The sequence below is a fragment of the Panthera pardus genome, unplaced genomic scaffold (assembly GCF_024362965.1).
Source record: "Panthera pardus isolate Hobbes unplaced genomic scaffold, ASM2436296v1 HiC_scaffold_6, whole genome shotgun sequence".
NCBI lineage: Eukaryota > Metazoa > Chordata > Mammalia > Carnivora > Felidae > Panthera > Panthera pardus.
In genome coordinates, this window is record NW_026526991.1 from 86,785,012 (window position 1) to 86,801,629 (window position 16,618).

Below are 16,618 nucleotides of genomic sequence, written 5' to 3' on the forward strand. Positions count from 1 at the left end.
TGCCCCTCCCCCACTCATGATCTGTCTCTCTCCATCTCTGAAAAATGAATAAACGTTAAAAAAGTTCAAAAGAAAAATTAAAAAAAAAAAGACGTTCCATTAAACCACTCTCATTAAACAGGAGCAATCTACCTCCTGCCCTTCTTTGTCCCAGTTGGGGCTGTCCTTTGTGACAGAAGTTTCCTCATGGTGTGTGCTGGCTGCATCTTGAAGCCATGAGTGATGGCTGAGGTTTGGGAAGCTCAAGCCTGAAAGGAATTAGGTTGTCAGGGAAATTTCAACCATTTTCTTGCCATCAGGCTCCCGTTTTAGAAAACGTCTGCTCCCCGTATGACTGTATTTCTTTACACAATGAAAATCAAGGTTTCATTTTCTTCTCCAGAATTCCCTAAGCTACACTCAACATGTAGCTTAAGAATGAGGCAGTGACTAGAAAAGATTTGGAATAGAGTGGAAAAAGAAGTCTCAGGAGTATGACTTATATTTGTCATCTGGAGATCTATTATCCTGTATTTTCCCTAAAGGCTAAGTAAAAACAGATGGGCTAACGTTGTGGGCAGGATTTTACAATAGTTGTAGAATCATATCTGGGAACTATTAGAATGGATATGGGACGTTTTGGAATCCTTCTTGGCATGTAAAAGGGCCTAGATTAGGCTTAGATTTTCGCAGGACATGGTTTAGATGGAGCATTCAGATTTAATGGTCCCAGAACTTTTTTTTAAGTTTGTTTATTCATTTTGAGAGAGAAAGGGACAGCATGAGTTTGAGAGAGGGAGAAATAAGGGGGTAGAGACAGAGAATCCCAGTCATGCTCCATGCTGACAGATCAGACCTGATGTGGGGCTTGAACTCATGAAGCCATGAGATCATGACCTGGGCAAAAACCAAGAGTTGGATGCTTAACTGACATAGCCACCCACGCATCTCCCCCTCATCCATCTTTCTTCTTTTCTTTCTTTCTTTCTTTCTTTCTTTCTTTCTTTCTTTCTTTCTCTTCTTTCAAGTTTGGTTCCCATGCTTCTAGCTGGCTCATCAGTGTGTATTTGGGAGGAGAGGGAAGATATCAGCAGAAGATGACCTGTGCACAAAGGTGAGAAGTGGCTCAAATACTCCTTTAATAGTCGTGCTCTCAAATTGTGTTTCTTTGTGGAAGTAGGGTGCTGGAGGAGAAAGAACATGGTATTTGAAGTGACAAAGAACCAAGTTCAAATTCCTGCTCTTCTTTGTACTGCTAAATGCTAGTTGCCTAATGTTTCAGTCAGTAATTAGAGTAATAGTACTTATTTTATTGGGTTGTTATGGGGGTTAAATGAGATAACATATGTGCATTACTTGCGGCTCAACAAATCTGTTTCTCTATCATGGCTCTCTCCATGCATCCCTAATTCTTGCACATATACCTGGTAACCTTATTTGCCAGATACCATTTTTCTCTATATTCAGCCTTTGCATATGTTCCCCAATGCTTCTAGAGTTCAAGTCTAGGGTCCTGGCTTATTAGTGTCTGTTAGTCCCACAAAATATCAATGAGAGTATGAGGTTTTTATAACCGTACTTACCTAAGGCAAAGTTGTGGTGTCTTTCCAGTCATTTTTGCTTGCCGACAATTTCGGTTGTAAATGAAAGACAAAGGAGTTCTATCTTCCCACCCGATCCTCTGATCTAAAGTTACTGATTTGAGGCTAAATCATTCTGGGTGGGATTTGGTTCTAACCAAAAATCATGTCAAACTTGTTTATAAAAGGCATTCAGGGAAGGAGAATCCATAAACGTTACTACTGGGACATTCTTTTTTTTCTTTCTACATTTTTAGTTTGCAAAATATCAATCCTATGGATAGTTGCAAGAATGTTATATTAAATACCCATTTATTTTTCTCTAGAATTGACCAATTGTTAATATTTTGCCACATTTTCTTGCTCTGTCCAATGTGTGTGTGTGTGTGTGTGTGTGTGTGTGTGTGTGTGAAATATGGTCTATAGGTCTATAGTCTAAGTTTACTAATTGTCCATTTTTTTTACTAGAGTATTTCTCCATGGTCCAGGTACATTCCAAGGTTATGCATTGCATTTTGTTGTTATGTCTCTTTATTTTCGTATAATCTGCAACAGTTCCTCAGCCTGTCATTCCTGACATTGATGGTTTTGAAAAGCAAAGTTCACTTGTTTTATAGAAAGTCAACTTACTGTACAAAGTTGTTTTGTAGGCTGATTGCTTTTATCATCAGATTTAGGTTACACATTTTAGACAGGAATATTATATAAGAGCATGTTAAAGACATGGGCATGCCTTTTTTTCTCCCAGTTGTGTTTGTAACATCAAGTGCTAGGTAGGAGTGGCATTTAGAAGGTGTTTAATATTTATTGAATGAATGAATAAATGAATGAAATAAGACCTTCATTGCTACTTAGCTCTATTATTTTTCTACTTGAGGAAAGGAGGAGGAGCAGTTTTCTCCTATATCCTAGTCCCTTTTTTATTATACATATTTGAAGGCTTAAAAATAACCTAGGACCTCTGTAATGAACCCACAGAAAAGGAAAGTGAGATCAGGACTATGGCATGAGGCAAGCTGTAAAGTCTCTTTACCCAGGGGGTGGGTGGTGATCACAGAGTGTTGAGAGTGGACGATGAGTTAAGTGGTTGTCAGCGGGAGTGAGAAATAGCACACAGAAGTTAGGAGTACATGGCCTGTTTTCTTGCTGAGAGAAATTAGTTATCCAGGTTTACATATTTTACTATACTTCTCTCTCCTAACCCCCAATTGAATCCAAGAATGTCATAGTTAAAATTGATTTCTGTCTCTCTTCCTTTCTCAGCAGGAACAACCCCATTATTCTCTCCTTCTCTATCCTCTACCCCCACTCCCAACTCATACACATAAATATTTCTAACATTTATGAATGATGGTTGAGCAGCCATTATATGGATTATCTCCAATAATCTGGAGAACCAGGTTATTAGTTGTTGAGAAAGTAGATAACTCCTTGGAATTCTCATTTATGTAGAGCTCTCATCCCTGTAACTTGGGGGAAGTGAGATTATGACAGGTATTCTTTGCTTCTCAGAAATGTGTAGTCAGTCTTCCCTATTCGCTCCTTTATCTCTCCAGCTCTGAGCATCTCAGACATTTCTGACAGTCCTTCCTGAGGCATATGGGGCTCGGGCCTGGACTCATGTATTTAATTCTGTAAGGCTTGTGAGTGCCTGATGCACATGGTTCCTGCTCCCTTTCTGAGAGTCTCCCTACTTCTGCCTTTGCAGTCCTTAATTTTACCAGGTTCTGGAAAAAGTGCCCTTTATCTCCATGTCAGCTCTTGATTATCCACAATAATGGTGGTTATAACCTAAAATAGTGCATGAAAGTAAAATGATTTTGTTTGGTATGTAAGTGTGGGAGTCCTGCCTAGAGCCTGCCTAGAGATAGTCCATAAGTGAACAGCTTCATGAAAGCAATCTGTCATGTTACTCTGCCATGGGTGGCTGTATAGCATCTCTGCTTTGGCATCTAAGAGGGAGGAAGATGCAAGAATGTGGCTTGTTCAGCCCTCATTGTGTTGTTAGAAGCACCAGACATCTAATGAGAGTTCTGCAAAATTTATCTCCATGCCTTGTTTTCAAACTCTGGAAGAGGCCTTTCCTGGAAGAGGCCAAACTCCTTGGTTTGAGAACCTAATACTTAATTCACAGAACATGAAAATTTGTAAGCAACCTGTGAAATTATCACTTTTTCAGTGGTTTCCTTCACACCCAGAATAAGAGCCAAAGTCCACACAGTGACTTTCAGACCCTACGTGAAGGATCTGGCTACTTGCTTTCTCTCTGACCTCATCCCCTACTGCTTTCTCCTCACTCATTCTGTCCTGGCCCCACAGCCCTTCTTGTTATTTCTTAAAAATAACCAGGTACCACTTCACAACTGTTAGGATGACTGCTATTAAAGAAAAAAAAACAGAAGATAACAAGTGTTGGCAAGGATATGGAAAAATTGGGACACTTGTGCATTGCTGGTGGGGATGTAAAATGGTGCAGACACCACAGAACAGTATGGAAATTTCTCAAAATATTACATGTACAATTACCATATGATCCATCAATCTCACTTCTAGGTGTATATCCCAGATAATTGAAAGGAGGGACTCAAAAAGACATTTTTACACTCACATTAATGATAGCATTATTCACAACAGCTAAAAGGTGAAACAACCCATACACCCATCAGTGGATACACAAGATATGGGATATACACACAATGGAATATCATTCAGCCTTTGAGAGGAAGGACATTATGACATATACTCCAACATGGATGAACCTTGAAGACATTATGCTAAGTGAAAAAGGAGGTCACAAGAGGACAACATTGTGTGATTCCACTTATATGAGTACCTACAGTGGTCAAATTCAGAGAGATAAAGTAGAATGGTGGCGCCAGCGGCTGTGGGGAGGGAAGGTGGAGTTACTGTTTAATAAGTACAGAGTTTCAGGTGAGGAAGTTGAACAAGTCTGGAGATGGATGGTGGTGACAGTTGCACAACAGTGCGAAGGTGAGGCTGTCTTGGATCACACATTTTTAAAATCATAATACCCACTAGAGCACATCCTAACATTTTCTTGCTTTCCTTTTCTCTGCAACACTGATTGCAATGCCAATGCAACATATATTTTTTATTACTAATGTGTTTATTGTTTGCTTCCTACTGCAGTAGTATAGCAATGTGGGTGGAGAGATTTTGTGATTTTTTTCCTTTATCTGCAGTACTGAATACATGAAGACATGTATATTTGTTGAATGATAAGTGAAGGACTGTGATTAGACACAGACTTCTAGAGAAGGCACAAACAGAAAGAGAAAATGGGAAGATTCCAGTTTTCATGTGATTTTGTTCATTAATTTCTTCTACCCTTGAGTATGAGACTCAGCCCCACTATTCATGGTGGCTTTTGTTCTGCTTACCTGTTCACATGCATTGTGAACTATTTCACCTTTGGACATGTTGATGTGCATGTACACAACACTTACTATTATTTAAAACTCTTTCCCTGAACTCAAAGCCTCCACTCCTGTACTCGTGACTGTCCCCACCTCAGTTGCAGGGCTGCTTGAATTAGGACTTGAGAAACTCTGGGGAAGCTCAGCTTTCTAAAAAGCTTTATACCTGATTGTTTGGGAGTCACTGGTTTGATTGGCTCCAGAGTCTTCATTGTCTGAAACTTTAAGGAGGAAGAGAGTATTCATATACCTCGAGATGAGAAAGGAGCTGTGTTTGGATACAGAGGGTTGATATAATCTCTGGAGATGTTACATTTAAGTTTCACTGCTCTAAAACTTTGAGAAATAAAATAATTATTTAACAGCCTCATTAGCCTTCCTCTCAAGTCTTTATCAAAATTCTAGCAAAGCAACTGGTATCCAAACTATCTTTGAAGCTTTTCAGGAGGAGACACAAGGCCAACTTCCTGATTCGCAGGAATGTTAGCACCCAACCATGGGAACCAGTGGGACTTATTGCCTTGGAAAAATGTTTTAAAAAGGAAAGGTCCAGAGGAAACTAGGTGGCTCAGTTGGTTAAGCATCTGACTTCAGCTCAGATCATGATCTCATAGTTTGTGGTTCATGAGATCATGAACCACATGAACCACATGAACTACATGTGGTAAGCTGTGCTGACAGCTCAGAGTCTGGAGCCTGCTTCAGATTCTGTGTCTCTCTGCTTCTCTGCCCCTCACCTGCTCATTTTATCTCTCTCTCTCTCTCTCTCTCTCTCTCTCTCTCTCTCAAAAATAAAAGTTAACATTAAAAAATTTAAATAAATAAAAAATAAAAGAAAAGGTCCATAGTGAGGGCAGAAGCCTTCTAGACACAGAAGAATAAACACAATGACTTCCAGGACAAAGGGGAGTTGTTGGGGCTGGCTGGGAAAGGAAGACAGCCTGCAATTCTGTTGGTGGATTGTTGGATTTGACAGGAGTTCTTCTTGAGTACTTGGAATGGAACTTTGGTTTTGAAGTTTGAAAGGATCTCAGAGACTGAAATACATGGAAGATGAGGGATGGAAGGGGAGAGATGAGGGTATTATGGAATTCATGCAAACTGGCTTCTCACTCCCTGGCAACTCTGCCTTTTCTTCAGCACTTCATTTGCACCAAGGACCTCCTTTGGGAGAGACTGTGTCTTAATTAAACTGAGATTCACAGACCCAGGGCCCTCATTAGGAATGTTAATGTTTCAAGCACAGGAAAGTGCTTGAAATAGATGATGGTGCATGTTCTAGTCTCCTGTTTAGACCTGTGTTTGGCCCTTTCTCTCTTTCCAAATAAACAAACAAACAAAAAACCCAAAACAACAAACCTTTCCTTTAGAAAGCTCAAGATATATTAGTCAATAAATACATGTATATATTCATTTTCTCCATCCTATATGCCTCTTATGGTTACTCAGTACAATTATGAGTGGATTCTTGTTCTGGGTAGTGAGGTTTGGAGGTGGGAGAGTAGGATTCAGAAAAAGGAGGTATATTGATCCTTGCCCTGCCCTCCAGAAGTTTAAAGGAATTTAAGTGACATACCCAGGACACCAACAGACTGAAAGGGAAAATTAGTTTCAGCTGAGCATCAGAATGGTCTGTAAATGCTGGCAGGAAGGGGAGGAACTTTGGAGATGGGGACCAGTCAGGATGGCTTAGGAAAGGCTTCTGAGACGTGGGTGGAAAAGTTGTAGATTAGGGTTGAGAAGACCTAACATTAAGACTGGACAGAAGCATTAAGACTGGACAGAAAGGAGTGAGGAGGGCATCCCTGGCAGGGCAGGATTTACTCAGGCCAAAGACTCATCCCAGGAAGGGTAAGTGAAGATGTGAGGAGCTGAGTTAAGAAAAAGGTGATGGTCCTGAGGGTAGGGGGAGAATTAGGGTAGGTGCTCTGACAGCTGGGTCAGAGAGTCTGAACTGAATATAAGCTATTCGAATAATCATAGATTATTGCACAGAATGAGGGCATTTCTGAACATGGTGACATGGTGTTTGACGACAATGTTTCTCTGTGTTGTTATAAGCTGGATTTGTGATAAGCTCTCTCAGGATTCCCAATCATGAGTTTGCTTTTCTCTTCTATAAGTTTGGTTGTTCATTTTTGTTCTGCCTCCTTCTGTTGGAGTCATAAAATGTGATTATTTATTCTCAGATATTTTGTTCTTGGGTTGCTTCTATGGTATCTTCATACTTCATCTGTATCCCACTGTCTCTCATCTTCAGTAAAAGGGAAACAGAAATTATCAAAAGCATTACCCATCTCCGATCCTGCCATTCAGATGGTCCTCCTCTGGGATTCCTGCTCAGGGTCCATGGATGGACTTCAGAAGAATGTATGATATATATTTTTTTATTGAAGTGACCAACCTCACAAGGGTGTGTGATTCAGCAAATGTTAGGAACCACCGTTGTGTCTTTGTTGGGAGGAGACGGCTCCCCAGGAGAAATGTGGGACAAGCATCCTTAGTGCCCAGTAAGGAGCCTCCAGAGACAGTTGAAGGAGCTGAAGGAGAAACAGGAATTGGGAAAAGGGAAATGGGTTCAGAGGGAACTGGTGGGAGGGATGCCCCTCTTCCCTTGTTCTCCACCCTCTTTCTAGCAAGTATCCCTTCTCTGTATTCTCCATGTCCTGATGACTACAGGATTCTGGTTCCCCTTTGATTTAAATCTGTTAGGTGCCCACTATTTATCAGGCTCTGAACCAGGTCCTCTCACAACATCACCTCAGGCAATTCCTTTGTTGAACCTGAAGTACACAGAGTGGAGTCAACCCCTCCCTCAGTCATGGACTGTTAGCACCATCGCTTCCTGTCAGGCCCCTTTTCAATGCATTTTATTTTCACCTTTCATCATGATCTCTATTCTTATTGCCCCTCCTTACTGGAGGCATTTGCTTTAGGGTATTTAACAAATTCTCCTCCAATCCATGCTCTGTACATTTATTTAGATACATTCATCCACTCAACAAATTCACAGTTGTAGGTGTGGGGAATACAGCCAAGAGCAAAACAATAAAAAAGTCCTGCTTTCATGGAACTTGCATCTTTTGGTGTGAAATAAATCATAAACAAGTAAAACACATAGTACCTTAAAAAGTGATAAGTGCTATGAAAAAAAAGGGCAGGGAGACCAGGTATGTTGTGGTTATTTAGGAGTAGATTTCAGTTCCATGTGGAGAGAATAAGGAAGTCCTTGCTACAAATGTGCTGTTTCACCAACTGTAGTAAAGGGAGAAACCATGTGGATATGTGGGATAGAAGTGGTGCAGTTATAGGGGACAACAAGTACAAAGGCCCTGAGGTAGGGTCTTGCCTGGTATGTTAGGAAGCCAGAATGGCTGGGAAGCCAATGACTAGAGAAAAATGAGTGGTCAGAGAGAGAAACAGAAGGCTGAGAGGTATCTGGGTCAGAGACAAGTACTGTAAGACTTTGTAGGCCTTTGGAAATGCAGACTTTGGCTTCTACTCTGGATAAAAAGGGAAACCAGTGGAAGCTTTTGAGCACAGGAATGATGTGACATTTTTAATACATATGTGTATATCAGCTATTTTTGGCTGTTTATAAATGTATATAAATGGAATTGTGTTGTACATCCTGCTTCTACTTTTGCTTCCTAACATTATTTCTGATATCTACACATGTTTTTTGTAAATCTACTGTATTTGTGACTGTTGTGTATATTTCATTGTACATATATGGCACATTTTACTTCTATATTCCTCTAGTGACATATGCTGACATAGCTTCTAACTCCCTGCTACCACAAACTGTCCTATGATGAACATGCTCATATGAGCCTCCTTATGGACTCAGGAGAGAGTTTCCTTGGGGTGTTTACCTTGAAGGTCCATTGTGGGCTAAGAGGGTATGTGCAATCTTTTTTTTTTTTTAATTTTTTAATGTTTATTTGTTTTTGAAGGAGAGAGACAGAGTGTGAGTGGGGGAGGGGCAGACAGAGAGGGAGACACAGAATCCAAAGCAGGCTCCAGGCTCGAGCTGTCAGCACAAAGTCCGACACGGGTCTGGAACCCACAAACTTAGAGATCATGACCTAAGCCAAAGTCGGAGGCTTAACGGACTGAGCCACCTAGGACCCCCAGTCTCTTTAATTTTTCATTAACGTTTTATAAGGAGTCTTTTTGTTTTTAATTTTTTTTAATGTTTACCTATTTTTGACAGAGAGAGAGAGAGACAGAGCATGAGCGAGGGAGAGGCAGAGAGAGAGGGAGACACAGAATCCAAAACAGGCTCCAGGCTCTAAGCTATCAGCACAGAGCCCAACACAGGGCTTGAACTCACGAACTGTGAGATCATGACCTGAGCTAAAGTCGGACTCTTAACCAACTAAGCCACCCAGGCATCCCAGGTGTGTGTGTTCTTAATTCCACTAAGACTGTGCTTCAGGATGGTGGCTGCAGTTACACTACCACCAGCAGTGCATGGTGGTTTGTATCTTCTTTTTTTGTTTGTTTGTTTGTTTATTTTTTATTTTTTAAAATTTACATCCAAATTAGCATATAGTGAAGCAATGATTTCAGGAGTAGATTCCTTAATGCCCCTTACCCATTTAGCCCATCCTCCCCTCCCACAACCTCTCCAGCAACCCTCAGTTTGTTCTCCATATTTATGAGTCTCTTCTGTTTTGTCCCCCTCCCTGTTTTTATATTATTTTTGTTTCCCTTCCCTTATGTTAATCTGTTTTGCCTCTTAAAGTCCTCAAATGAGTGAAGTCATATGATTTTTGTCTTTCTCTTACTGACTAATTTCACTTAGCATAATACCCTCCGGTTCCATTCATATAGTTGCAAATGGCAAGATTTCATTCTTTTTGATTTGTGAGTAATACTCCATTGTGTGTATATATATATATATATATATATATATATATATATATACCACATCTTCTTTATCCATTAATCCATCGATGGATATTTGGGCTCTTTCCATACTTTGTCTATTGTTGATGGTGCTGCTATAAACATGCAGGTGCCTGTGTCCCTTTGAAACAGCACACCTGTATCCCTGGAATAAATGCCTAGTAGTGTAATTGCTGGGTCATAGGGTAGTTCTATTTTTCATTTTTTAAGGAACCTCCAGACTGTTTTCCAGAGTGGCTGCACCAGCTTGCATTCCCAGGTTTGTATCTTCTCATGGAATTTCATGTTGATCTAGTAAGGAAGTCAGGTAAGGTTCCTTGTGGATAAGGAAACTGGGGCTTAGAGAGATTAAGCAAATTACCCCAGTTTATACAGTGAGGCAGAAGAGCCAGGGCTCATATCCAACATTTCTGACATAATGTTCATTGCTCTTACCTCTATAGTACTCAGCACTGCTTCTTCTAGGAATAAGATGAGGCATCCATAGACAATATATATATATATATATATATATATATATATAATATATAATAATTATTATTTGTTATTATATTTGAGGCTTGCATTTTTTGATGCCTGGTCTAAGTCAGTAAGCCTAGGACTCCCAAGTGTTTAGCACCAAGTACAAGGGGGTCTGTCTAGAGTACTTACTGTTTCAAAGCAAAATGTGTGGAATAAAACTATTTTCATTGTCTCATGAGGACTAGTTAACAGGCTCAAGTTGTAGCGGATGATTTTGAGGCTAGACATTTATAAAAACTAATTGTTTTTCAAAGTTTGGGGATTTGAATCATATTTCAATATTAAATTTTAGGTGGATTATATTAAGTACATATTGTTTACTAGGTACTGAACTAACTACTTTATAGGCATCATTTAACTTACTCCTGACAAAAACTCTATGAGGTATTTACTTTTACTCTCATTTGACTGTTTTAGAAACTAAAGCCCTAACAGGTGAACTAATTTGTTCAGAGTCATCCGGTATGAGATTGAGTTGTGATTTGAACATGAACCATCTAGCTGCAGAGCTTTACTCCTAACTACTAAATTGTGCTGCCTTCCTGTAAAGGAAGCTTTTGGAATCTCTTGTCTTTGAAATTGAAGACAACTTCTCATTTGGGGTGGATTAGATCAGTCACAGGAAGTACAGGGCTATTGAACAAGAATCTCCAGAAGGAGAGGATCTGAAGTTTGAAAATGTCCCCAGGTGTCTTTACTATCTCTCTCTCTGTCCCAAAGTGAGAACCTTTGCCTTAGGACATGCTACCTAGATTATAGGGCCTGGGCATGATGCCTTCAAAAAGTTAGAGCTTCTTTAGCTGGGTGTGGGTGTCTGGTTGCCTGTAACCCAAATCAACCTGATATTTAAAACAAGTGTCCTCAAATGCAAACATTCTTTAAAAAAATTAAGTTATTTATTTCGAGAGAGAGAGAGAGAGAGAGAGAGAGAATGCAAACAAATGAGCAGAGAAGGGGCAGAGAGAGAGGGAGAGAGAAAATCCCAAGCAGGCTTCATGTGGTTAGTGTGCAGCCTGATGTGGGGCTTGAACTTCAGAACCATGAGATTATGACCGGAGTCAAAATCAAGAGTCACACGCTTAGCAGACTGAGCCATTCAGGTGCCCCACAAACAATTCTTTATCACCCTGTGTTGTTCATACCTGCCATGAATGATGTGCGGTTAAGGTTTCATCAGTTGGTTTTCCCTTCACACTTTTCATTTTGCTTGCCTTCTACAAGGAAGGTAATTCCATTTATATCCTTACTTGAGCCAGGATTATAAAGACTGCTTGGTTACAAAGTATGTATCTCAAAGTCAATTCTGGATTGAATTCTGGATTATGTGCTCTTTTAGGTTTCTCTTCTCAGTTTGTTCATGTGTTCAATAAATATTTATTGAGCACCTAACTCACAGTCTCATAGAGGACATACACAGGCAGCTGACCTTGAATTTTGTTACATTAGGGTAAATAGCACATGGGGGAAGCCTGGGTGTTATGATAGCACATAGGAAGGGCAGCATACGGGTCAGGATAGGCTTCCTGGGGAAGAAACTTCCAAGCTGGAAACTAGAAGAGAGGTGAAGCTTAGCTAAGTGAAGGAACAAAAAAGCATTAGAGGCACAGGGAATAGTTTGGATGTTATATTTTGCAGCTGGAGCAGGAACTGGGCATGGGATGAGGCTGGGGGAATCAGCACAGGTTAGATGATGAAGAAAGGAAGTATTATGAAGGAAGAGCAGTGGGGAACTACTGAAGGGTTTCAAGCCTCAGGGTGGGTGGGGACACGTCAATCATATTCATAATTTAGAAGGTTCCACGAGTTAAGTATTCACTCTCCTTATCTATGTTGTGTGCTTGTTGGTAAATCATAACATTGGAACTGGTGGGTGGCAAATAAGGAGTGTAGATGGATTTGTACACAGAAAGTCTGACCCATTTCCCAAGGGTTCATTTTGATTATCTATAGAGAAGACTTTTCAATTTTGACTTAATCTTTCTATTAAAACCTCTGACAACATTTCCTAAAATTCTCTCAAAATAGGAGCCTGAGTATGGGGGAGAGTGGGGGCTGCATGACTTTGTTTTCTCTGTTCTCCACTTCTCATTTCTGGGGCATTGCTGTGAATTGTTCACCCAAAGCCTTATTCCCCTTGAGAAGAGGCCCATTTGAATAGCTTCAGTGGAGGACATCACAGACAGTGTAGGGTGTTTATAGAACACAACGTGGCCAGGGAGGAGACTGTCCGTAAAAGCGAGGTCTCCTTCTCTCCTGGAACCCAAAGAGGGAGGAGACAGAAGGAATTGTTTTGGTTTTGAACTACTGAGCTAGGTGACATACTTCTTTTCTCCCTGCCCATCATTACTGTGGACATAAAAGTTATAGTAAATTTTGTCTGGTTGCTTTGGGTGAGGTTTATTGAATGTCAGAATTCATCAAGTGACATTTCTGGTTCTTCTCCCTTCTTACTAATGGATGCTTGATTGACTGCTACACCCATTTCTCCAGTGTTTCTTCACAAGACAGCCTGTTCCTCTCATTATTGCAGGTAGTTATGAAGGCCCTGCCCCCTTTGCTCTCTTCTATTTTCACAGCACCCCTGTTGGCATAGTTAGGTAAAGGGAAGAGTAGGACTGTACACACTTTATCATCAGTACAGCTAAGTGGATGACACAGAATGGGGAAAGGGGGGACCAAAGTGACATCTGACTTTGGGTACTGATTTGGAGGCAAAGAGTTTTAAGACAGAGGAACCAATATTTGTATTTCAAATTCAAATGTAATTTAAAAAATGGTTCTGTAATTGCAATGACACATGAATTAATGTGTCATATCTCATGCCCAAGCACCACGTAATCATCCTGTGTGTGAATTATTGCACAATACATTCATTCCCTGTTGTGACGTACAGCTTAATTAGTACATGAAGCTACATGAGTTAGACGAATGTAAAGGGATTATGTCCCATGGTGTGCAATAAAGGAGAATGTTGGGAGGTATTTGGCACTGTTTCTGAAGGGAAATCAGGGTTGATTTTTCTATGATGTCTTTTGGTTTCAATTTCAGTGATACTTGGGCCGCAACAGGTGACATGGGATTTCTGAGCTACAGTTGGTTGGTTGAACACCACCATTCAGTAAATATTTCTTGTTTAGGCATTATGAAGGGTCAAATGAAATACAAAGCAGCAACTTTGAAGCGTGAGTAATGGACCTCGGCAGCCCCAAGTCTACTTGGCTTCACTGAGTCTCACTGAACCTGATCCCAGATTCTCCTCCCTCGGCTTGCTGTAGCTCTCTGATCCTGGAATCCTCTTCAGTTCCAGCTAGGATGCTGCGTCAGGCACTTCGTAGATTTGGTCAAAAACTGGTACGAAGACCTACACTGAAGGAACCGGTGGCTAAGGATGACCCACAGAGAAGCCTAAACACTCTGGATTTAGTGGCTCGGGTTGTGGGCCGCACAGTGGGTATAGGTGTGTATATCCTGGCTGGTGAGGTGGCCAGAAATCAAGCAGGACCATCCATTGTGATCTGCTTTTTGGTGGCTGGCCTATCTTCTGTGTTGGCTGGGCTGTGCTATGCAGAGGTTAGCGCCCGAGTTCCCCATTCTGACTCTACATATCTCTACAGCTTTGTCACTATAGGTGAACTCTGGGCTTTCATCACTGGCTGGACCCTCATACTCTCCCATGTTGGTGATAAAGCCATTGTGGCCCGTGCATGTATCTTAGCTTTTGACAACCTGCGTGGGAACAAGATCTCTCAGACCCTGCGCGAGAGCATCTCACCACATGTTCCCCGTGTCCTTACAGAATATGTAGATATCTTTGTTGTGGGTCTTGTGTTTTTGCTCATAGAATTCCGGAATCTGAGGTATGTTTGGTCTTTCCCAGTTACCAAAATGGCCACATTGGTGAAACTTTTGGTTCTCAGTTTTGTCATCATCTCTGGCTTCATTAAGGGGGACCTGCACAACTGGAAACTCACAGAAGAGGACTATGCAATGGCTGGACTCAATGACACCTCGAGCTTGGGCCCTCTGGGCTCTGGAGGATTTGTGCCTTTTGGCTTTGAGGGGATTCTCCGTGGAACAGCTACCTGTTTCTATGCATTTATAGGTTTTAGCAGCATTTTTGAAAAAGTTGAAGAAGCCCGGAATCCCCAGCATTCCATCCCCATGGGCATTGTGATTTCACTGTTCATCTGCTTTTTGGTGTATTTTGGTGTCTCTGCAGCACTTACACTTATGGTGCCTTACTACAAGCTTCGACATGGGAGCACCTTGCCTCAGGCATTACTCCATATTGGCTGGGACCCTGCCTACTATTTTCTAGCTTTTGCATTTCTGTGTATTGTTTCTGCCAGGCTCTTGGGCTTTATGTTTCCCATACGTCGAGTATTACACGGGATGGGACAGGATGGTCTCCTGTTCCCTGTCCTTGAAGGAATCCGTTCCCGCCCATTCATCCTTATCATGACCACTGTGATCTTGAGCATTATTACAGCAATCATGGCAGTCTTCTTTGGGCTCACTGATCTCCTGGACCTTAGGTCAGTTGGATCCCTGATACCTCACTCTCTGGTTGCTACTTCCATTCTCATCCTCAGGTATCAGCCTGAGGCAAAGGAAGGGGAAAATGAATCAGAGGTGCTGGAGGAGAATGGACATATAGTAGAGAGGCTGACTCTACAGGGACTACTTTTTCCAGGCAGCCCCACCCCCACTCCACTCTCTGGCCGGGTTGTCCATGTTTGCTCCGCACTGCTTGCTTTGCTGCTAATTCTTCTTTGCCTGGTGCTGGCCCAGTGGCCAGTTCTGCTTTCTGGAGACCCAGTGTGGATTTCAGTGGTTGTGGTGCTCCTGGTGCTCATCACTGGGCTCACTGGGGTCATCTGGAGACAGCCTCAGAGCTCTAGTCCCCTTTACTTTAAGGTCCCTGCTCTGCCTCTGCTCCCACTACTGAGCATCTTCATGAATGTTTGCCTTATGGTGCAGATGACAGCTGCCACCTGGGCCCTATTTGCTGTCTGGATGTTGATTGGGTTTGCTATCTACTTTGCCTATGGGATCCAGTACAGTCTGGTCTCTAACTCCGCTTAAGTTAGGGCCAAAAGTGTAGACCTTGAACTAAGCAGTACCAGTACATATTTGGTTTGACATCATCACACCTGAATGCAGTCTTGTCTCTCTGCACAATATTGGAGAGTCTCTTGACTGCATGGAAAGCTAGGCCTCCAAAGGGATGTTGGTGGGTGAACACTAATAGAGCTCAGTGTGTATTATGAAGGATGTGTCTTTGCTCTTTCTCCTTTTTTTTTCTTTTAACCTGTCTACTTTTGAATTGTGTCTGTAGCTGCTTACTGGCTTTCAAATATTATTAAAAGAAATTACAAAAAGTGTTTTTGTTTTCCTTGGTTGAATATCCAGTAGGGTGCCTGACTGGCTCGGTCAGTACAACATGCAACTTTTTATCTCAGGGTGGTGAGTTTGAGCTCTACATTGTGTATAGATGTTATTTAAAAAAAACGCACAGCAGAATTACTGGATCAATAGGTGCTTTTATTTTTAATTTTTTGAGGACCTGCATACTGTTTGCCACAGTGGCTGCACCGATTGACATTCCCACCAACAATACATGAGGGTTTCTTTTTCTCCATATCCTAGACAATACTTGCCTATCTTATCTTTCTTTTTTTAATTTTTTTAATGTTTATTTATTTTTGATAGAGAGAGAGACAGAGCATGAGTAGGGGAGGGGCAGAGAGAGAGAGGCAGACACAGAATCTGAAGCAGGCTCTAGGCTCTGAGCTGTAGGCACAGAGCCCAACGCAGGACTCGAACTCACAGACCACGAGATCATGACCTGAGCCGAAGGTGGACGCTCAACCAACTGAGCCACCCAGGCACCCCTATCTTATCTTTCTGATTTTAGCCATTCTGATAGGTTTAAAGTGATATCTCATTGTAGTGTTAATTTATATTTCCCTGATGGTTAGTGCTGGTGAACATCTTTTCCAAGTGTTTATTGACCATCTGTATGTGAAAATAGTATGGAGGCTCCTCAAAAAATTAAAAATAAAAATTACCCTATAACCCAGCAATTGCACTACTAGGTATTTATACAAAGGATACAAAAATTGCTGATACCAAGGGGCACATGCACCCAATGTTTACAACAGCACTATTGACAATAGCCAAAAT

The 16,618-nt window shown here is 41.3% G+C and overlaps 2 protein-coding genes and 1 pseudogene across 2 annotated transcripts in view; 2 read left to right on the plus strand and 1 right to left on the minus strand.

Moving 5' to 3' along the window:
• Positions 1–5,011, minus strand: part of LOC128774997 (myc-associated zinc finger protein-like) — a 38,310-nt pseudogene extending 33,299 nt beyond the window's left edge.
• The window catches only part of LOC109268710 (cationic amino acid transporter 3-like), a 215,065-nt gene that overhangs the window by 121,931 nt on the left and 76,516 nt on the right, over positions 1–16,618 (plus strand). The window lies entirely within an intron of this gene.
• LOC109268713 (cationic amino acid transporter 3-like) lies at positions 10,504–15,815 on the plus strand. The gene has a single exon (XM_053895785.1). The coding sequence runs from the start codon at positions 13,745–13,747 to the stop codon at positions 15,515–15,517; it is 1,773 nt and encodes a 590-aa protein (XP_053751760.1). The 5' UTR covers positions 10,504–13,744; the 3' UTR covers positions 15,518–15,815.

Excerpts from the sequence above, each read along its gene's own strand:
- LOC109268713 (XM_053895785.1), top strand. The coding sequence starts at position 13,745 with ATGCTGCGTCAGGCACTTCGTAGATTTGGTCAAAAACTGGTACGAAGA.